Raw genomic sequence first — 22870 nt, 5'->3', positions numbered from 1 at the left:
AATATTAACTATTCCTTATATCGTCAATGCGCCAGCTATCTTGGGAACTAAGATGTTATGTCTCTTGAGGCTGTAGTTACATTAGCTCACTCACCCTTCAAACTGGAACACAACAGTACTAAGTATTGCTGTATAGCGGGCTTGCACAAAGCTGTACTAACAAGTATTCTTATTTAAACAGTTCATTAATTATGAGCTGTAGGAGTTTATGACAAATAATAAACCTTCGTATTAGTTACTTACCGTATTTTATAAACCGGACATTCGTACACATTCCTCGTGTCCTGCTTGTCCTGCGTCACTGCTTTGATGTAGATGACAGGCATCATGGGGAACAGTTCCATCATGTGTGACTCCACGATACCACCCGTGGATGTATCCCAGCGGGCACCTTCCATATATAGGCCGTGGATATTGGCACCCTCGCGTGGAGGTGCACTGGGGTTAAATAGTCAAAATAAGTATTGGAAATAAAGTAACATAATAAGTACAATAAGGGTGTTCTATTCTATTAAAAAGCCATGATCTTGGTTTTTTATAAAGATCATTTAGCAAAGGCATTTTTAGCTCGCCTTTCTAGGGTAAACTTTGCAATGGTAATATCCTTTTTATTACTCAAATGATTATAAAGTCATAAATAAAAACTGAATCTGAACTATCGAGTTTTAGCTATTATGACATCTTCAGTAAAAACCACAATAATTTAATATAAGTTTACGCCAAAAGAAAAAAAAAATGTAAATAAATAACAACCCTAAAAATGATAAAAATATAAACTGAACAATATTAAAATTGAAAAGCAGTTCTAGAAATATTTGATTTATCTACGATTAAATCATTTAAAGGTTTTTGTAACAACATTAAATAACATTTAAATAAAAACTACGTTTATGTTCAAAAGTGTAAAACACTGACTTAAAATCTCCCCTGTTCTTCTTAGTTACGTCGCAGTTAAGACACATCTTGTCCAGAGGCCACTCGTTTTTGCGCGCTGTCTGCTGCATTATGGCCGTTAGGAACGACTGAGGATTGAAGAAACCCGCAAGCCAAACCGCCGGTGGTAGCTGAAGAAGTATTTAATTTGATATCCGTGTCAAAAATACTTGACTTTATCGTTTAAAAGCTACTAGAGGAAATTGTAAATATATTTAATTATAGTTTTGTTAATATATTTACATTAAAGTCTCCAGACCAGTTTTCTAGTTCTGTTAGACGCAAACAGAGATCAGAGAACCACGCAGCAAGACCTAGCAGACTTGGATAGGCTAATTTTGTCCAAGATTCGGGAACATGATCCATGAATAAAGACTCCATCAAATTCTCCATGTCACTGCTTATTGTTAGTTCGCCCTGTTTCAACGATATTTTTAAATTAGATATATTACATTTAAAATTTAGTTTTAGATATTATATTATAATACACCTTTAATTATTAAATAATTTCTTGTGATTAAAAGTGTTAAACTTCACCTTGAGACCCAGCTCCAACTCTTTTAGTGACCGTCTGATCTCTCCCATGAGCCGATTCATTCGCTCGCACTCTTGCAGTGCGACTATTGTATACGGGGTGAGTTCTTCCACTTTGCCCATCAGTTCAGCTAAGTTAAACGGTTCCGGTACTCTATCCATAATATCATCTAATATGTATCGCACCTGTTTATAACAAGTAAAATTATTGTTTCGGGGGTTCCCAATTCTTATTAAGAAAACTTGATTTTATTATAAAAAACGAAAAATACCATTTCTTCTTTACTCGCGCCGCCACCAGCTTGAGCTCCTGTATCTCGCGGTTGCATTTCAAAGACTACCTATAAAATTATTAAATAATGATTATAATATAATATATTTCCTGTAAATATTTCGCTTTAAAAATTCGCGATACCTTAAAAAGTCGTTCTGAAACAGTGGTTAAGTAACCAATTTCTGCATTAGGGTGTAAACCGTATAGATAGGGCGTCTCTTCCGGAAGAAAGTCGTCAATATAGTGATGATAGCCCACATAGTCTGAGTTGGGTGGAGATATGAACCCTGGAGCCAGAGCCAACTCCCCGTCGACCTGTAATTACCAAAGTCTAGTAGTCTTTAACAATTGTTTTTTAGAAAAGGATTTTATTTTTATACCTATATTAGTTATAAAACGTAGTAAATTTACCATTCAAAATGGAGCTTAACCCGATAAAAAAATATCATATAAAAGATAAAACGTCGAGAAAAGGTGTACCTATAAACTTATTTAGCTCACCAGTTCCGGCTGCATATACTCCAGTAAGAAAGTTCTACAGAGCCTTCTGTCCCAGTCGTCGGTGATGTGTCCACCGTACATTATCTCTCCGAAAAGGTATCGCAAGTCTTCCCAGGGCACGCGCGGGTTTGCCTCCAAGTAGTTATATAGAACGTATACGCATATTGTCAAATCGCCAAAGTTGAAAGGATACACTCTACGTACAATAGAAAAGACCAAGTTTTATATATTTTAAACTAAATTGCACTATATCTATAACAAGACTCGTCAACAGAAACTTTTTAGATATACATACTTTTTAGATACGACAAATTTATTACGGATGCATTTACAATAAAATAGAAAAATATCTACGAAAAGTACTTAATGTCCTTACATGAGACTTGGCACTTGCGAAGTATAATATGCAGTTTTTATAATTCAAAGTTCTGACTATATTGACAAGAAAACTATCTCAATATATCACTATATACTCGAGTGAACTAGCAATGTAGCACAATTCTACACAAGGTACATTCGTAGAATGAATTTGTAGCTTAACTTATAATCTTAAATACCTGTTCCATCCTTGTGGTCCAAACTTACGTCGTTCAGCAACCACAGCATGAAAATAGCAAAGAGCGAACAAAACCGCTTTGAACTCTGCTTCCTTACTGCACATTTCTAAAGTCTCTTGACTGAAGTTATCTAAAGCCTAAATAAATTAAACGTAAAATAAAATATCATAGTAAGTTTTATTTATCTCAATGTTCGTTAAAATTACCTTGTGCAAATTAGCCCACATTCCACTCGGAGGTTCATTAGTGATTTTAATTGCCGATTCTAAAATACCCTGTGGAATTATATGGTATGCAGGATCAGACGCTGGCTCTGCACTTAGGAATAATCTAAAAAGAAAAAAGTTTACTTCCCGTTACAATAACAAATAAAAGTTTATATAATTAAAATGAAAAACAGCTTAAAGAGTCATGACATAAACCACAACAGCAAAATTAACTTTTTCATTATATAATTAAATAAGTAAATAAAAGAATAAAAATTATACATACCTGTAGTCTTCAATGGGATTTTCAAAGGTCTCCTCCATCTTCTTCTCTAGTGTCGAAAGCCACTTTGCCACGAGATGTACGTTCTGAAGAATAACCCAATGGCCGTTTTCGGAGGCGACACCCATGGCCTCTTCTGCCACCACCTCTTGGCCTTGACCCAGAGATACAATGTGGAAGTTCTTTTTATCAGTAGAAAATCCTAGCTTACGACCTAACTTCTCAACGTCCTAAAATATATCAAAAAATAAACATGGTCATTATAATAAAATAATATTAATTAAAAAAACAGCACATCACCTTCAAAGGATCTACTCCTGGAGATAGAATAAAGAATGTAGGAGTTGTAGACGTGCTTTCTTCAAAAGACTTCTCTAGCGGCGGAGTTCTGGCCTCCGCATATTTTGTACCAAGGTTTTCTTCACAAAAAGCTCTGTAATTTATTACGTTCTTTACTATTGTTTTTCGGTGCTACAAATATTTTTAATATATAGTCATTTAATGTAAATATTATAATATACCCCGATGCATAAGACATGCGGTCCGGCCTAAGCGCACGTAGTATGCATAGACGCTGTAACGACGTCTTGTTCTTCCACTCGCCAGGCAACTTGTCTCTCTCTGGAGCTTCACCATCCGTATACTTTTGCCATCTATTGAAATATTTCACCTTTATATCTATTAAATGGTGCAGTACTTTTTAATTGAATGGTTGGAAATATTTGAAAACATTTGCAATAAACCATTACTATAAAATAAACTTGAATTAATGTATTATAAGAGTGATTTGCATGTTTAATTATGACTTATTATATATTTAATTTACATTAACTTGGTTTTATTAGTTATTATACTGGTTGTGCATTAAAAAAAACTTCATATTTGAGATGACCAGGTATTGCGAAGAAGTCCATCTCAATTACCTCTTTGTAGCTCCTTCAATATCCTTATCTAAATTTTCGAAGGCATCCATTTTAGATAAAGCTATAATTCCTCCCCAAGAATTATTAGACAACCAAGAGTACGGTGAGTTTGCTGGTGCAACTGCGTACTTAAGTAAAAAGTCTAGTTCCCTTGGATCGACTTTTCCATCAGTTTGTAGAATCTACACCAAAAAAAAAAAATATGACTTTATAATCTTATTTAACTGAATATTCCAATCTGTAGCCGAAAAAGTATCGACTAGACTCTTATACATGCAGATACTTTGTTATAGAATACGTATATATGGACATCATTGGTGTTAAAAGAATAGTTAAACATCTAACCTGCAAAGTGACAAGGAACAAGAAGACCAATTTATCCTTTTCAAACAAACCACGGCTGGTGTAAACGAATACAGCAAAGGTGATGCTGTCTAATAAGTTAGCAACTCGAACTTCCAACTCATCAGAGGGTTCAGCTTTATTGAGTGCATCTTTGAACACCACACTATACGCCTTGAGCGAGAATTGATACATCGGATTTATTTTGTACAAATCATTCAATATGAAATATAAGATTGATGCTCGAGTAGCAGCTCGTCTGAAAAATACACGACAAGGTAAAAAAAATAATAAAAGGAACAGCCAACATACCCAAAATAATATTTCACATAAGATCTGATTTATTTTTAAATATATACTTGCCTATATCTTTCGCGGGCTTCATCAATCTTCACAGCAGTTACTTTTCCTTCTTCGACTTTTACTTCAATATCTGCAGCTGTCTTTTTAGTTGTTTCGAGGTTTATGACCAAAGCTGAATCACTAAGTATATCCGGGCCTGCTGATGATAAGCGTTTTAATAAGTCGTCTTCAAGACTCTTCAAAGTAATCTTGAAATCATTTTGTTGTTTCGTTAGTCCCGCTCTTAGTGTTTCTAGATCTGGTCTTTCAGCTTTCACTACTTCTCCTAATAACTGTTCTTCAAGTCTAGAAACGGAAGTAGTTGTTTATTCGGTGATTTATTATATTTAAAAAAATACTAACAGATTTCTTACCCATCTCTTGTTACAGTGAAATTTATAAGAGTACATTGTGCTTGCATTTCAGGTTGATAATGAGGATTTGCCAACTTTGTTTGTATTATAAGACGAAAATTTGGATGATAATCAATTTCTCTATCACCGATCTGCAAATATTACATTTAAAATAAACTAGGTAATTCTATTTTAAAATATTTTGTTTAAATTTTGATTATGTTCCAAGCACTACATTGTCACTGCAACTATGCCAATGATAATATTTTTAATTACATTAATTTCGGTTGATGTGAATTTTATGCTGTTATCATACCATTGATCATTTACATGTTCGTTTATTTTTAGTGTTTGTAGGATACTTATCATACTAAGTGTAGTAAGTAACGTCATAGTCATAATTTTGTAAAGTTGAATAACCTATTTTTTATTTCACTTGTTTGTATTAAAGTACAAAATACAGGAGTACAAAGCATTACTGTCTTATGTTAAGCCGTATATTGATAGTAAAACTCATCAACTGCGAAAAATCAACAGACCTTTAGTACTTTTCCTTTGCGAATGAGCACTCGTCCAAGTAAAGGTTCGAGCACGGCATCGACACTTTCGCCGATGTTCTCGAGCAGCACTACATCGCCGTTGCTTACAGCGCGTTCGATACGATCAAGGTAGTTACGTTGTGTTAGGCGAATCACAACGAGAGCGTCCCCGTAGCGAGACTTAATCCATTTGATACCTTGTCTGTTACAATATATATTTTTTAGGACAGTGAAAGCAACTATAACTATGCTTTTCATTTAAATAAAAAGTAAGGCGTAAATATAAAATCTTAATACTAACAGTTGAGGATCAATCATAAGCGGCCATCGAGCGGAATTTGTAAGTATAGTGGCATTCTCAGTACTCATCGTATCAGTTGGAAGACCCTCGTTATTCCAAGTCGCAACTTGAGCGTCATCTGTCAGCATTGATAACGGCTCTAGATCTTCAGTTGTCTCAATTTTAGGCTAAAACAAATAATATAGACATAATACTACAGCTTAAAGAAATTCAGTTCATCTTATGATAATAGAATTAACATAAAATTAAATTTGTTAACATTGATTTAATTGATAAAATGGTTATCAAATTCGATAACATATAATTTTTAAAAGTTTTTGGAATTATATACGTAGGTGGACGAGCAAATGGGCCGCCTTATTTTTTCTCTCGCTGGAAAAACGCGTTACGCGTTTCCCCCACGTGGAAGTGGGGGGCTATGTGGGACTCGCCGGTGCCCAAGATGTTAGCGGCACACCGGAATACCCACTAAAAAACCAGCGGTACCCTCTCCGTCTCATCGGTAGGCGCCACGGGATCGCTTTCGCATACTACCGTGACGCCCTGACGGTTAGCCCACCTATGCGGGCCTCCAATTCCTAGGGGGGATTCCCGGGGTACTGAGAACCCTCCTAGAGCAAATGGGCCGCCTGGATGATAAGTGGTCACCACTGACCACAGACAATGCCGCGTCAAATGTCTTGACAAACCGCCGAAAACCTTGGGAACTAAGATGTTATATTCCTTGTGCCTCTAGCTCACTCTTCACACCGGAACACAACTATACTGAGTAATGCTGTTTGGCAGTTTTATTGAATCTGTGTACTAATATTGCATTATGTGCAATATCGTAGCTGTATCAATTGAGTGGAACTAAATAAAAGTAAAGACTGTGCATGATTTAACAAATAACAATAACAAACTAGTGCATTTCAATTAAGCTAATCATCAGTTGTTGCATTTTTTACTATTTTTGGATTTCAGGTCCAACATCAAGAACATCAAGTTCATGATTTCCCAAAATTATTGAAATTTATTGATAAATAACGAAAATCAGACGTGTAGCATATATTAGCGATTATTATTTATAATTGGTAATATATGCATTGCATAATTCAATGGAAAACAGTAATTGACTCTATTCTTTGTATACTGTATTTTATGTTTATATTTTTTATAATATGCTGTTGTTTTCCTGAAATAAATAAATAAATACTAACATCCGTTTTCGCAAGCGTAGGTATCCAGTCCTCGTCGATGAGTAACAAGCGATATCGACGAGTAAAACAGCCTACATAAGATATGAATGCTGTTACAACTAGTACATCTCCCGGCAGCATTACTCCTGATTCCTTTAGATCCACTACAGTTGCTGACCATCTAAGAAATATTAATTATTACTTAACACTATATTGACATTACAACTTGGCATTTTAACCTTCCAAAAAACCAACGTCAAATGAATTTGTTCATCTTACTTGAAGTTTCCCTAAATTCTTAAATATGACTGACCTTACTTTCTCTGAAGCTAATCCATTTACCAATCTGTTAGCTAAATCTATAGTAGCATTTGTGGCATCAGCTTCTGCTTGACACTTCATTTTTTCATTAACCGCTTCTTGAAATGCTTTTAATAATTCTTCTAATTTTTCTTCCAATTCCTGTGTTCGTGGTATATAAAATATAAGTTTTTTTTTTATTATAAAAAAATTAGTAACTTAACAGCTACAATAAGTCTGTACTACTACATTAAGCACATTGAAGGGAATTACATTTGTACCTTAATCTGGTCGGTAAGAAAAGCGAGCTTATCCCTCGCCGCTTGCAACTCTGCGTTGGCTGCATTGAGAGCACGTCTTTTTGGCTCAACAACGACGTACACGTCGTAAAATTTGACGATGTTTATTACCCAAGCACAAAGACCAGCTGCGGCTGCTGATTTCGACATTATAAATTCTGCGTTAAATTCCGGATTTTTTATGTATGGTAATACAGCCTGCAGAAATAATTATATTGTACTTTTTTACACCTTATTATGCTCTGCTTTACACTAATAAATTGTTAAAGCGTAGCATTTTTCTATACAAATATTATATACAAATAAATATCCGATCTATATAGGACATTCCTTAAAACCTAACATTACGTTTCATTTTACAATTCTTTATTGACGAACTTACCTTAATAACATCAGGGTGAATATTTTCTTTATCATAATATACCAGGTCATATAAAAATTGATCTACTTTGGCCATCATTAGCTAAAAATAATAAAATAATAAAATTATTTTGAATACTTGCGTAATACATATATTTTTTTCGAGGCAAAGTTATTTATTGGTTTAAATACCTTGCATGCTTTCCAAGACCTATCTTTGGGTATCTTACCCTTCTTAGAAAAAAGTACAAGTACGGCTGCTGTAACATTTACGACGGCATCTGGTGGAGACCCAAATGACTTCAATTCAGTTAGATTATTCTTGTTAAGAGTGTTTAACGCCTCTTGGGCGGCAATCAACGCTGGTTCTGCTTTAGCCAAATCATCAGCACAAATTTTCGCCTTTATTGTTACGTCCTCTTCAATAACCTTAACTTTCTTTTCCTCTTCCGCAGCTGTTTGAAAAATGTCCAATGGTTAAAAAAGCACAAAATTCGTATCAGTAATTAAAAATTGCCTGAATTTCAACTTACCAAATGCTTTTTCTTTTGATACTTTATCACTTTCAGCACCAACTACTTCAATGAGTTCTTCTGCAGCTCTGTTTTTCACTTTTAGTATTTGCTCTTGCTCCGCAAGAGTAACCTACCGTTTTAATATGATTTTATTTAATATACTGATTACATTACTGATACACACAGTATAGTTAGTTTTTGTATATAATTAGCACAATGACGATACCTTTAAAATAGCTACGTCAGCAGCACACGATGCTAACTTTTCTAAGCCATTTTCAAGTCTGAATATCATCATTTTTAAGTTGTTAGTCTTCTCGGTTAATAATTTACCGTATAATGAAATCTGTTCTAAGAATGTTTTAGGCGTTGTATAATTATATCGACGCTCATTTTGGAAATATACAGCTGACATTTGATTTACACTTTGATGCACATGCGACATAAAGCATGCAACCGGCTCCACAAGGTCAGCCTAAAAATTTAAACAATAAAAACAAATAAGTGACACTACCGATAAATTTCCATATGCAGAATTACATGAAAATTCATACTGGTAACGCCTCTACTTCAGAGATGAACCTCTTGGACACAGATCGAAGTGCTTCGCGGGGCCATTCATGGAACCAATTGATAGCCGTACAATTGACAATTGAAGGGAATTTACGCGACCGAATTCGGAGCGTAGCACCCACGGGAGAAAAGCATAGCACAACCTGTAAAATAAATTTCAAGCATAATTTGTATTTTATACCAATTATTCTGATTTCTAACAAAAAAATACTACTATTGTGTAGGTAATAGGCATATTTGAATTCGAGGAAATAAGTATAAGGAAAGCAGTTAAGGTATGGTAGCAGAATTGCCTACCTTCAACATAGTTCTCACTCGATTAATGAAAAATCTCCAACAATTTTCACGTGTATCTTGAACACCAGACGCTTTTGTCTAAAATTAAAATAAAAGTAATAGTATGTGTCTGTGTTAAAAAAAGTCGCAATTTGGATTTGTTTTCAGTTACTATAGCATGTTACTATTGCTTATATTATACAAATAAAATTTGGCTAAAAGATGTACCTCTCCTCTGACACCATTAATAATGTTCTCGATCTCGTCATCAGCGAAAAGCTCAGGGATTTCACCCGAAGCTAACAAATCATTGATGAGGACAAGAAAGCGTTCGTCAGCTACTTGTGCGTCTGTCATTAAGAACATATTGCCGATGTTCTTTAAGCCTGCTTTTATGTTTAAGGCGGCTGTAATAAATAAAAACCCTTGATTGTAATAAAAAATATTATTTCATTTTTGCAGATAACTATTAATGAATATGTATAAGTAAATATTAATCATATATAGTTCTTATTTTACCGAGATCGACTTTAAGGTCATTGATACTGTATCCTTTCCGAAGTTGGATTTGGAAAACTTCTAGTGAAGATATGAAAGCCGATAACCGTGACAGAGACTGCTTTCCAGATCCTCCAACGCCTACTAATAAGGCATTTCCTCGGGGAGCTTCTAATATTCGGTTTATTCTAAAACATTATATAAACGATTAAACTTTAGTAACGAATAAGACATTTGCAAATAAGAATTCGTGTAATTAGTACCTGCAGATATGATACATAGCATCTTCAAAAAGTACTAGATTCATCGTGGCAACGAGGTCATTATAAGACGAGAGAGACTCGTCAAGTAAACGTTTTATTTGTGCCCAATCTCGGATGGGAAAATATTTAGGATCCCCAATACCCTCCGCAAAGTGGCAATAGATTAAGGGCTTCTCGAACACTACATTTTCGTCGAAATCCTGATAAATCATTTAATTCCAAGTGTAAATATAATAACAGCAAGCCAAATCATAATAATTTGAAAAAATCGTTAACATAATATGTGGAAACTAGCTTTAAAAGCTGAAACTTACCTCACAATTTTTCTTTATAACATCTGTAATGAGTTTGTTGAAATTTTCATTGTCGAAAGAATCTACTAACTTATCTGAATATACACGAGTTGCTTCGTGCATCCACAGCCTGATCAATTCTGACTGTGCTTTTATGGCATCACCTGTTGTAAATAATATACCCTGCAAAACAAGTTACGGACTTAATAAGATACTCTGGAATTATATACACAAAAAAAAAATACTGATATCCATAATAAAATAAAATAAAATATGTTACCTGGAAAATATTGGAAAGATCCCTAAGATTGAAGATATAATGAAATTTTATTGCTGTAGGAAGGAAGGTTGATGCGAGCTTCGTATGAAGAGCAAGTGCCGCGTTAACTAGTGGTTCTGCATAACGCTGAACGATGATATTAAACTTGTTCAAGGGATTAGCGAGATGTTGCGAGAGAATCTGTTTGTAGATGTGGAAACATGCATCCAGTCCTGGAAAACTGATATCATTTTATAAGATTATAGCATTTCCTTAATTATGACTTATAAATCCAGATAATTTATTATACAGTCATCGTTACCTCACGGCAAATGTACAGAAATGTCTCTGCAAACGTGGATCGATAGTGAAGGAACCAGCAGTTGGGTTCATACACGAGACAAACATGCAATTCGATATATCCTTAAGACTTAGTTTCTGTCTGTCATACCTAAAATAAATAATAATAATTATTATTAAAGTAGTAGTAGATTATGTCCCTTCAATCCGAACTAAACATCTTAGTATAGAACACCAAAACGAATATATTTTTTTATTTTCAAAATAATATTACTTTGCTTACCAGTGACGATAGTCCATAAATTGCCTGATGAGCGTATGAGGCTGTACTGTACCGTACGTGTCCACTTCTGGCATATTGAGATCATCCACAAAGTATATCATAAATTTGCTACCAGGAGGTCCAAAATTACGACCTGACTTTTTCTCCAAGGGCTTTTCGAGTACTTTTTGTATCATTTCTAATTGAAAAAAATACACTTTTTTTACTGATTAATGCTTCAACTTTTCTTTATAAATAAAAACGTACCTATCTACAACAGAACTCCAGAAAACGATCTAAATAATATATTTATATTATCAATAATAATAATAACAAAAAATAAATAAATATCATTACTATGATAAACTACTGACCTGATGTAGTATAGAAATTAAGTGGAACGTTAGTGATTGCAAAGTTTTCGGAAAGTGAATTTAACTTCGCCGCTACACTTACAGTCTTGCCGCTTCCGGCACTACCCACCAACATCACTGGTTTTTGCTTCGCAATCAAAAGATCCATAAAAAACCTGATGCGAGTTGTTTCAGACGTTGAAACCAAGCATGACTGTAATATATTAATTTTTATAGTAAAAGAAACCAAGACCAATATGTTTATTAGAATAAAATAAAATTTACTTGGAGCGGTATATCGGGATCCAATTCAAATGATTCAACTTTTTCTGCCCAAGGTAAAAACTTCTTCGTCTCGGGGTCAATAAAGAAACCAAATACATTGCCCGTCGAGGGAAACTTAATTTGTTTAAACTCGTTGCAAAACCATTTGCTGAACTCATTTCGCCAATCCACAAGCTGATCTTGAAATAGACCAGAGCCAAAGCCCCAAACAATACAAAACACAAAATAAGTTTCGTACCTAAAAGAAAACAAAACCATTATTTATTTAAAAAAAAAAGTAAATAAAAGCAACAGCCTTCCAATAATATATTTTCTTACCATTCCTTGGGACAGTCAGTTGGTAAAAGGCTTTTATTGAGGAAACACTCTAACAGATAACAGGTCAACTGAATCTGCTGAAGCTCGCTGAGAGGAGTTATGCGCTTGTACTTCTTACATGACTCTAATAGAGATGGAATGTACTTGTCAAACATTACTGTTAGCATTGCTTTTTCAGATTCATCATCTCGTGTGGTTTCAATCCATGAGGCCACGAATCTTTAACAAATAAAATATAATATATTATAGTTATTAATGAAAGTAGTTATTATATATATATACAGTACAAAGAATACTTACGGGTTCCATCCCAAATCTTGTGGATTTATATATAAAATGCCTGCGCGAGATACAGTGGCAGGAGTAGCTGTTCTCAATGTGGCAATTTCAAATAATAACCTCATTGATTTCGTAAGAGCTATTCGTTCATTACTTGCTAACGTTAATACCTAAAAAAGACAACAACACATTCTTTCCATAAAAGTGAATACATTCAAAAACGTTAAAGTGTTTTTAGTGTTTAATTTTTCTATGACATGCAACGTTTGCTGTGATCATTCAAACTACAATAAGTGATGATACTATTGTAATTATTGAAATATGAGTACGTTATATTTTAACCTTGTTATCGTCCATCAAAGTGTTTAAGCTCTCGATCCACATAGGATCAATATCTCCATCAAGTACTATCCATTTTGGTCCATCGCCTGGCATATTAGCCATGTCCCTCATTATTGTAGAAAATAAGCCATCTTTCCATTCCCTCGTTGCTGGATTTATAATACCGAATAACTCATCGTTAGTAACTGCTTTTGGGTCAAGGTCGTTGTAGTATGGCTTCATTTTTAACATTTGGTACGTTCTATGAAGGCACTGCCATACCATAGACTTGCCTGTTCCCGCAAAACCATTAATGAATACTGAATGTCGAACGGCGAAAAGTTCTACTAGTTGTACCATCTGAAATTTAATGATATTTTAGAAATAGATGTATTTTTTTTTCTTACTACTACATATTCTTGCAATTTATGAGTATTATCAAAATAATAAGGTTCCACCTTTAAAATAAACCCAGCTTCCGGTTGAAGTTTCATTGACACAGCACCATCGTAAAGTTTCTTTTCAAAATCCAAATCTCTTTTTCTTGGCACATCGAGAGCCGGAAACAAATCACCAATAAGCCCCATAAACACTGGCATATCATCCGTAACAATTTTAGGTATGTTGAAATCTCGTAGAGCTCTCATCAAGACTTGATCTTCAGGCCTCAGTCGATCACCTCTCTTATTAAGAAAATAATTCAATAATTCATAGTCATTTTTGCATCTAATGAGCTCTATATTTAAATTGACAGGAAGCAAATATAAATAATAAAATCAGAATCACGCCAAGTAAACACTAGACTAATGAATAGAACAATAATTGTACTATTCATGTGTCTATATTTTTTTACCTCTTTTAAGCAAATTCCAATGTAAATTGCAAATCTTAATTGTTATTACATTACACATCTCTAATTAACATATTTTTTATTTCTATAAGGACTAATAAAATAAGGATAGGAGAGGCGGTCGCAAATTTTCTGTATATTGTGATACTTTATGCAGTTCTTAAAATATATTTTCACACAAAGTGTCGGAGTATATCAGGAGATATTTTTTTATGTAAAAAGTAGGCGGATGAGCAAAAGGGCCACCTGATGGTAAGTAGTCACCACTGCCTATAGACATTGACATAGTAAGAAATAATAAACATTCCTTACATCACGCCAATGCGCCACCAACCTTGGGAGCTAAGATGTTATGTCTTTTGTGCCTGTAGTTACACTGGCTAACTCACCCATCAAACTGCAACACAACAATACTTAATTGGCGGTAGAATTTCCAAAATATAATAATTATTGAGAAGTTATTCGCTTAGAAACCGCTAGGACCGAGTATTTTTGTTTTCCAATTGTCTTTGCATTTAATAAAACAAATACCTAATAACCTAACACAATAGTTTCATATCAATAAGATTAATCCTTTTTGCATCAATACGGAAAAACAAACAAATAACACATAAAACATTATAATACAAGTTATACAAAATTTACAAATCATAGAAATGTAAAACGCCTACTTTTAAAGATCCAGCGACCACTAGCACCGACTTGATGGCTCTCAAACCCCAATCGTAATGGTCTTGCTTTGATAATAGCTCCCTACATAGCATGTAAAGCGTAATAAACTTGCGTGCTAATAAACGAGCGTCTTGGAAACCCTCCGCCACTAACATGATCTCGCAAATCAGTTCAAAGTCAGGTACTACCATAGCGCAAGGCCTGTAAGGAAATCCCTTATTGCATTCCATTTTTTTTTAAAGTCACAAAAGTATAATGTTTACATTATAATTATTTAAAAAAAATATTATTTTTTAAAATATACCTAAACAGAGCCTTTAGATTTTCTGGTAATTCTGTCCTTCCTGCATATCCTGGATTCATAGTTATAAACATTCCTATTGTGGGAATAAGCGCAATAATTTCGCCCATAAAATCAAACTTCTTTTTCTTCGCTTTAATTGCATCAAGAACACTCTTTACTTGTACAGATACTACTGATAACACTTCAACAGATATTCTATTGAACTCATCAAAGCACCCCCATGCACCAGTTTGAGCCAATCCTGTAACATATTAAACGTAAAGAAATACATGATCAATAATGTCCCTTAAAATATTACAAAATACTTCTAAGTTTTCATGATTACATAATTACAAGTATAGTATTTGTAATATGAGTACCTTTATAAATATTGCCACAAGATTTGTAATCCATTTGTTCGGAACAGTTAAACACATATACCATTATACCTAGAGCTCTACCTAAATCCTTTGTTGTTTCAGTTTTACCAGTTCCTGCGGGCCCCGCTGGTGCTCCACCCATAATAAGATGAAGACTCTGAGCGAAACAAAGTATATACATGAATTTATGACAATGCATAGGGCATTGTCATAAATTCATATTTTATTGATTTGATGGTTTATTGCATTAATGAGTTTGTAGATGCGATATATCATTCTACTCTAGTCATCATCATATTACATAACAATTATAAAATTAACTTGCCTGAGTTAATGTTATATAGCAGCGATCTGTCAAAGGAGTAATTACAAGTCTAGGCGTGTTGCCCAAATACTCATAATCATAGAGAAACTGTGCATCGCAAATATTAGCGAAACAATTGCTTAACTTTATATCCCATCGATGCCTGACCAAAACAAAAGCAAATAAGTTATAAAACCATCGGAACATATCACCAAACCAAAAAAAGGAGTACTTATTTCATTTGAATAATTTACCTTAGTTGACTCTGCCACTGAAAAGCGGTGGAAGTCTCAACTTTAGCAACTATAAGTTTGGCTACTACATCTCTTGAATGGACGTCAATAGTACAAATAGTCATAATTTTCTGTCGATCTCCGACTGTTAAGTCTCCCAATAGCAAAACGATCAATGCATTTAGCTGTGCTATTTGCTTCTTCTGATAGTCTTTGAGAGCATTTTCATAGCCTGTTTTTTTAATAACGTTTAATTATGGGAAAAATATACAATTACAGCCGATAAATATAATAAGATACTTGATTCCTCTAATATTAACAAAAAATCTGTTTATGGGCCATTAGTAGAGATAAATCAGTATAGTATCATAATCAGTGTGTTAATTAATAATTCTTATAAAAAAACATATTTTTTTGTTAGCAAATAGGTTTAATATTATTATTAGATGTAAGTATTATAGATATTTGTTAAAAAATTAGAACTGAAGGTTTGAGTTTACCTTCTTCAAGTTTCTCAAATGCTTGGTTGGTTTCCGTGGTCCACCAAATCTGGGTGCCAACCAGTGCAGGTTGTGCCGGCCAGTCAAACACCCATTCGTCACGAGGTTTGTCCTCATACGATTTTACACTATGTTCAAAAATATCGCGTAATGTGTAACGCATGCATTCCGTTACACGGTTGAGCCACAATTCAACCTGTGTAAATATTAAACTTAAACATATACCTATACTATTTTTAGTATACTTTCCCTAAAATTAAACTCAAATATTGCAAGCAACTTAAAACTAGATAATTGCGACATACCTTGCCAGAACAATCACAACATGGAGCTTTAAACGGTACATGTTCTTCGTTTTCTTTTGAGATCATTTCAAACGCTTGCTTGCTGCCTGGCTTTGTAAACACCAATTTTGCTAAATTGTCATACAACTTTGAAAGATGGCGACAGACTGCAGGAGGATTATTCCCGTTGGATAATATATCTTAAAAATTAAAAATAACGAGTAAGCACATTCGTTTTAGACTAAGATGATTAGGATTTTTTTAAATTTATTAAGTATTAAAAAATATACCGAGCAAATCTGCTGAAGATACGAAATAAAAGCGAGGATAGGCCAAACGCTTCGTTTCCAAGTAATCATTAAGAGCTTTTTCACAAAGATTTAATGCTGCCATTAGCTCTTCCAACTTGTCCAAAAGTCCAGGTTTATTCGTAGCTTGGACTACGTTTGGTGTCGCAGCTACATCTTTCAGTAGCTCCTAAAATATTTATATAATACAAGTAAAAGTGAACAATAATTCTGATAGTAATCATATTTTTAGTTTTCTATAAAAATATATTATATATACCTTAAACGTTTTATCAATCATATCAAATCTCTTAGAATCCTCTGGTAATTGAGCGCGTATGTCATCAGAACCTACGAAAATACTCTCCAGGTACTGCCACTTGCGCTGTACTTCGAACCATAGAGCAATAACTGCGTCAGCTGTTCCTAGTTTCTTCTGCCATGCCGTCACTTCCGTTTCATAAAATCCGATAAACTTTGACGACATCATAGTTTGTACTTGATTCTAAGAATGAAATCTAGCGTTAGCTTAACCATTGGAAAGTATAATTACTTACATTAATTCTGATTAACAGTAACATTTTATCATTGTATAATATTCAACCTGATTGTCTTCCAGCGTCTCCACCAATTCTTCGCTTGCCTTTGGCAACTTAGCACCAGTTCTATCATGGACTGAATATTCAAATTCCATGATAGCCCAAGTCACTTCTAGTTCCCTAGAAAAGTAACAGTTTTATATAAAAAATATTAATACATAAGTGTCCTAAGCATAATATAACTATTTCGTTGGTTTAGTAATTAGATATAAGGCCGCAGATCAAAGTTATTGGGTTTTTCTTGTCGAAAAATTCTCGGCCTGGAGGATTCTATGCCTGGCATCTGGAAGTTAGGAGTGTGTTTGCGCTCATGCATTAGAAAACACGTGAACCGTTGTTCGTATCCCTAAGCCTTTTCCGGTCGTATCGGATATGCCGTCCTAGCGGATTATGAGAGTGGAAAAAATCAGATAACCTTTATTTGCACACATACTTCTGGACTGCAATATGTCCTGTGTAATTGGATCGTCTCTCATGAAATTGGGCACCGTGGCTCAAGTTAGTCAGGAGACCATAAGTATATTTTGAAGGTTTTAGGTTCTATTATATATAATAAATTTTAAAATGAATGCTTGACAGAAACTAAATAATATAATAATATTACTTGAGAGTTTTTTCCATTGCAGCTTCCTTAACGGACTTATCGACTATTGTCTTTACTTCTTCCTCATATTTGTGAAGATTTAAAGCTAATAAGTCTGCTAGCGTTGTATCATCATCGATATGGAATTTTACCTAAAAAAATAGTCATAGCTTATATTTTAATTTTAGTAAACCAATATGAACTAATAAGAATGTCATCCTCACCTTAAATTATTTGATTAGTGCGTGATTCTACTAAATATAAGCTATGATTAATATATAATTGAATATGGATAAAACAAAAAGTAACATGAAATGTTTACAAAATAAATTCTGATAAAATCAAAGAATGACTTTGAGTATTTGATTGCGTCTTTCCTCTTGTTGGAATCAATTGCAAGCCACTTTTTCTTATTTCTTGTAAAGTGTAGGACTTCTTTAAGCTTGTAAATTTATGTCCATAATTAACACATTCCTGTAACTTAGGTCTTCTGAAGTCTTTTAGCTGCACATATTGATGATAGCCTGCCTCAATATCTCCATCTTCCGGGGCACTTACCATTGAACCATCTAATGAACTAGCTAAATCTTCTAATGATTTAAAGTCATCTAAAATTTCTATCATCGAAATACGTCTTCGTATATTATGTTTCGATGAAAATGGTATGGAAGAAAGATTCTTTCTTTCAATAGATAGGATGAATGAATGTGCAGCTTTCTACATAAAACAATATAATATTAAAATAGTAAGTGCATGAAATGAATCAAAACTTAATGTATAGTATTTATTAGAAGTTTATTTATTACCTTTGTGGCCATCATTAACTCAACCCAATGTCTATCTTTGATGGCTGGGTTTTGAAGATCAGTAACTGCTCTTAGCGATGTCATCAAATTCTTGATTGTTCCTTCTATTGAAATATAGGGTTCCCTACGAATGGTTATTAGAACTTGCAATTTGCTGTTCTGACAAAATTGCGTTTTTTTTTACTATTAAATAATCGCAAGTTATTCTTACTAACCATACTCTCATATCTTTGTCTAGCTGTCGCAAGTCTTTGGTGAAGCGTTTGCATTCTTGATCCATTCCATCAGCATCTATCTTCTTCCATGGAGACTTCTTCCAGAACTCAATCGTACCCATCACCAAATTATAATAATCCCAGAGTTGCTGGAATTATAAATCATAAAAAAATTTTAATAAATTGAGGATCCATTATGAAAATAATGGAAGGACTTATAAGATAAATGCAAATCTATGAAATTAAAAAAAATATTTACCTTAGCCAGCTTCAGCTCTCGCCGGCATTGTTTTAGATTCTTCTCGTCTGGCGGCTGTATATCGAACAGTCCACAAGATTTTTTCAAACCTTTTACAATTTCCTCAAAGTGCTCAAGTTCTTGGTTAACTTTGTCTATTTGTCTATATGGTTCTTTACAACTTTCGAGGAATATCTGTTATAACATAAACATATATATCTTTAAATATTACAATATTAAGATCTGTTTCTTAATATTTGTTCAGCTTGCTGTAAAGATGGCTAATATACATCAAACATTGTATGCGAAGTATCAATTTATTTGTCGTTATAGCTAAATTTTTTTTCTATTTTTAAAACTACTTTTGACTACAAGACACACAAATTTGTAGACAGTGATACTTTACTCTTTGATCTTCATTATAGTTGAATATGACAATTACCTCTTTAAGTTTAAACTGGTCTCGGTACATGGCTATGCGCAGGTTAATGAGGGCAACTCGCTTAGCAATCAATGCTGCCTGCGCCGCCTGCATCGGTGCCACTTCATTCTTCATCACTGTTGCTAATTTTACGAGGTTACGCCACCTTTCAGGTAGCACATCCAACTGTTGTTTATTAATTAATTTTATTAATTGTTTCTATTTTTTAATAGTAAAATATTTAGTGGCTCGCTATTTACGAAAGAAATATTTAGTCTTACCAATGTATGCACCGAATATTGATGAGTTTGAGAATACTTCTAAAGTCCAAAAGAAAGCATGAAAATCCAAAATGCATTTCAATAATATGTTCGAAATTATAGTAATACGTAAATATGTTATCTATATTTTATACCATGATACTAAGGATGTAAATTCTTATTTGTGTAATCAAGATTATATGCATTTCGGTTTATAGAGAACTAATTATCGTTCCGTGAAAGTGCAATAGACAGACATACAAAGTTACTTTCGCATTTATAATATTAGTATAGATATAGATAAGTTAAACATTGACCTGCTCATATGTCTCTTCAGGAAATTCAACGCCGTATTCCTTAAGCACATATATTATGTCTCTGAGTGGCTCGAACATCAATTCAGTACCGGCATCTATCTTGGCCTTTACTTCATTGAGAACACCCATTACTTTCAACAAGCCTTCGTAGTCATCTTCCTCCAGTACAACAGATAATTCTTTAGAAGCATACACAATGAATTTCTCAAGGTCGTTGAGGCTGGAATTATAAATTTCATTCGCATATCCAACATTTAAATAACTTAGAATGCAGGGGAATCTATTTAACGTTGAATTCATTTATTCTATTTCTTAAGGTTATGAAATTAGGGAGATAACAGTATTATTTGTATATTAGGATTTTAATTATTTTATTGATACCTAGATAACTGACTGATGGATATCCAATAAAAAAAAAAGAGGTCATAGTAACAATAAAATTAACATTGATCTATATTTAATGTACAATGTATTAAAGCTACTTAATTGTGTACTTAATAAGGATTAGGTAATGCTGTATTGCTTGAAATCATTCGAAAATAAACCATTTTTTCTCGTATAAAGTAAAGGATAAAAATATTTATTGGGGATAATAATACATAGATCGATACCATCGCGGACATATAAGGTGTACAATACTGTAATAAATTATTTTGATCTATATCGTAGGGCTCAGACAACGTTTGCAATGTAAGCGCAATAAAAGTGTTTATTTACGACATCACTTTAGAAACCTCTAAAATTATCAGTGTTTATCTACTATATTGTGCATTTATTATACATATAAACCTTCCTCTTGAATTAATCTATCTATTAAAAAAAAAACGCATCAAAATTACTTATTTCATTTTAAATAACTCGGCATACATAGGGACAGACAGCGGTAAGCGACTCTATTTTATACTACGTATCAAATAATGATACAACCTCATGTTAAAAAGTTTTTATAGCCTACATAATTACCTCGTTTGTACATGATCCTTTAAATTTTGTTTGTAAAGATTACTCCATTTGCAAATAATATTCATGATCGCTTGGTTTAATCTTTTTAAGTCCAACTTCAACCATCCGTTACATAAATAGTCGGACGGCAATGATGATACTTCAGCATATAGCGAGTTGAATTTGTCAATCTATTGATATTGAAAACAAATATTCAGAATTAATTTTTAAAAATAAGTAGAAATGGAAAAAACGGTATTCAAATAAGAGTAAAAATGTTGTTACGGCTATAGAATTTCGTTTGGGTAGGTACTACTCATAAATCAGTAAATATACCATCAATAACATGTTCGATGTCCAATGTGGGTGAGTGAGCCGCTCAAAAGCCACTAAAAAGGGAATTTTCAAATTTTAAATACAATTAAACTTACTTCTTTCTGATACTGTTCCAGCTTAGGCTTAACTTCAGGGGGATCGCAGCCGTTGTCGTAACGATACTTGTCGAACTCCTCTGGAGGAATTACGCGACCATATTTTAGAAACCCAGCTAGCACCTCTTGTCTATCTTCTAACCACAGTGGAGCATATTTCTCATATTTCTAGTAACAAAAGAATATGTTATCTAATATTTAAATTTTTCTTCTTCATTTTTTTTTCGATAACTTTTATTATTTTTAGGAAAACTATTACGTACGTATCTGTCATGACTGCAGTATTTAGTGAAATCATTTAGTATAATTGAGACAAATTTTAGTGTACTTACGGAAGCATACTGTACAACATCATTAATACTGTTTTCAACCCGTTTCAAAATATCATGATAAAGATCAATCATGGCATCTTCATTTTTAATATCATCTGTAATATAATATAGTCAGTTATCTAGAGCTCAAGAGTTATATTATATGTAATGCTTATAAATAAATATACCTTCATAAGTAGGTATCGGTACGATAGGATCAATGCGCGGAAACATAGTTGCTTGAAGAAACATGTCCTTCATCATTTCTCGAAGTGTATCGTACAAACCACCCGAATCATCGAGATCCAAAGATGGTGAGAAATAAATGTCTGCGAATTAAAAAAAAGAGTGACGATTTTTATACAACAAAATAAATTACATTCTGTATAGATCTTACCTGGGTCTCTCAACTCCGCAAGTACCTCCAAAAAAGCTACTCTTGGACCCTTCTCCAAGTCGGTCTGCTTTTCAAATAAATCGAGGCTTGACTGAATCGCTTTCATCACATGATTTGATACCTACACAAAAATTAATACTTAGATCTGAAGTTATATGACGGAATAGAACACTCATATTTGCGCATATATCCGTGAACTATATTGGGCCTGTATTTGTAGAGGATAAAATTATTTATTATTAATTTATTGGTAAGTTTATTTGTAACGGTAATCTAATTTAATACCGAACTACATTAAAATTCTTATTCCTTACAAGACTGTCCACATACTGCACATAAGCAGGCCACCGTGCAACACGAAATGCTTCTTCCTCCATTTCTCGACGTTCTTCTTCAATATCAGCTAGTTCTTCTGGATCTAATTCTTCCTCTTCTTCCTCAGCTGGAGATTCAACTTCTTCTCCTTAACAAACATTTTCTTGTAAATTATTTTGTACTTTAATATCAATAATTAACTTTACAAAACAAAATGAGCAC

General features: G+C 33.5%; 1 protein-coding gene across 1 annotated transcript; it reads right to left on the bottom strand.

Moving 5' to 3' along the window:
- Positions 1-239: 239 nt before the first annotated feature.
- On the bottom strand, positions 240-22724 carry LOC125071194 (dynein beta chain, ciliary-like). Its single transcript, XM_047681303.1, has 62 exons — positions 22648-22724; positions 22334-22454; positions 22125-22265; positions 21958-22052; positions 21626-21793; positions 21216-21385; positions 20253-20472; positions 19697-19861; positions 19276-19449; positions 19017-19165; positions 18802-18925; positions 18017-18147; positions 17418-17532; positions 17094-17318; positions 16817-17003; positions 16548-16726; positions 16243-16438; positions 15764-15974; positions 15531-15672; positions 15206-15362; positions 14847-15087; positions 14542-14743; positions 13479-13703; positions 13042-13380; positions 12721-12869; positions 12421-12639; positions 12103-12340; positions 11839-12031; positions 11486-11663; positions 11225-11353; positions 10924-11143; positions 10665-10826; positions 10351-10550; positions 10109-10275; positions 9818-9996; positions 9611-9688; positions 9295-9456; positions 8967-9215; positions 8759-8870; positions 8418-8680; positions 8248-8328; positions 7848-8063; positions 7580-7728; positions 7288-7447; positions 6089-6255; positions 5788-5989; positions 5270-5400; positions 4917-5201; positions 4557-4812; positions 4212-4393; positions 3810-3941; positions 3589-3721; positions 3292-3518; positions 3006-3129; positions 2800-2936; positions 2243-2438; positions 1883-2056; positions 1740-1808; positions 1471-1653; positions 1177-1350; positions 916-1064; positions 240-438 (listed from the first exon to the last, which is right to left on the bottom strand). The coding sequence occupies exons 1-62, from the start codon at positions 22708-22710 to the stop codon at positions 240-242; spliced, it is 10764 nt and encodes a 3587-aa protein (XP_047537259.1). The 5' UTR covers positions 22711-22724.
- Between the last annotated feature and the right edge of the window lie 146 nt (positions 22725-22870).

The sequence above is a fragment of the Vanessa atalanta genome, chromosome 18 (genome assembly GCF_905147765.1).
Source record: "Vanessa atalanta chromosome 18, ilVanAtal1.2, whole genome shotgun sequence".
Lineage (NCBI taxonomy): Eukaryota > Metazoa > Arthropoda > Insecta > Lepidoptera > Nymphalidae > Vanessa > Vanessa atalanta.
Note: the sequence above shows the minus strand (reverse complement) of the source record. Positions and strands in the feature narration are given on the sequence as shown.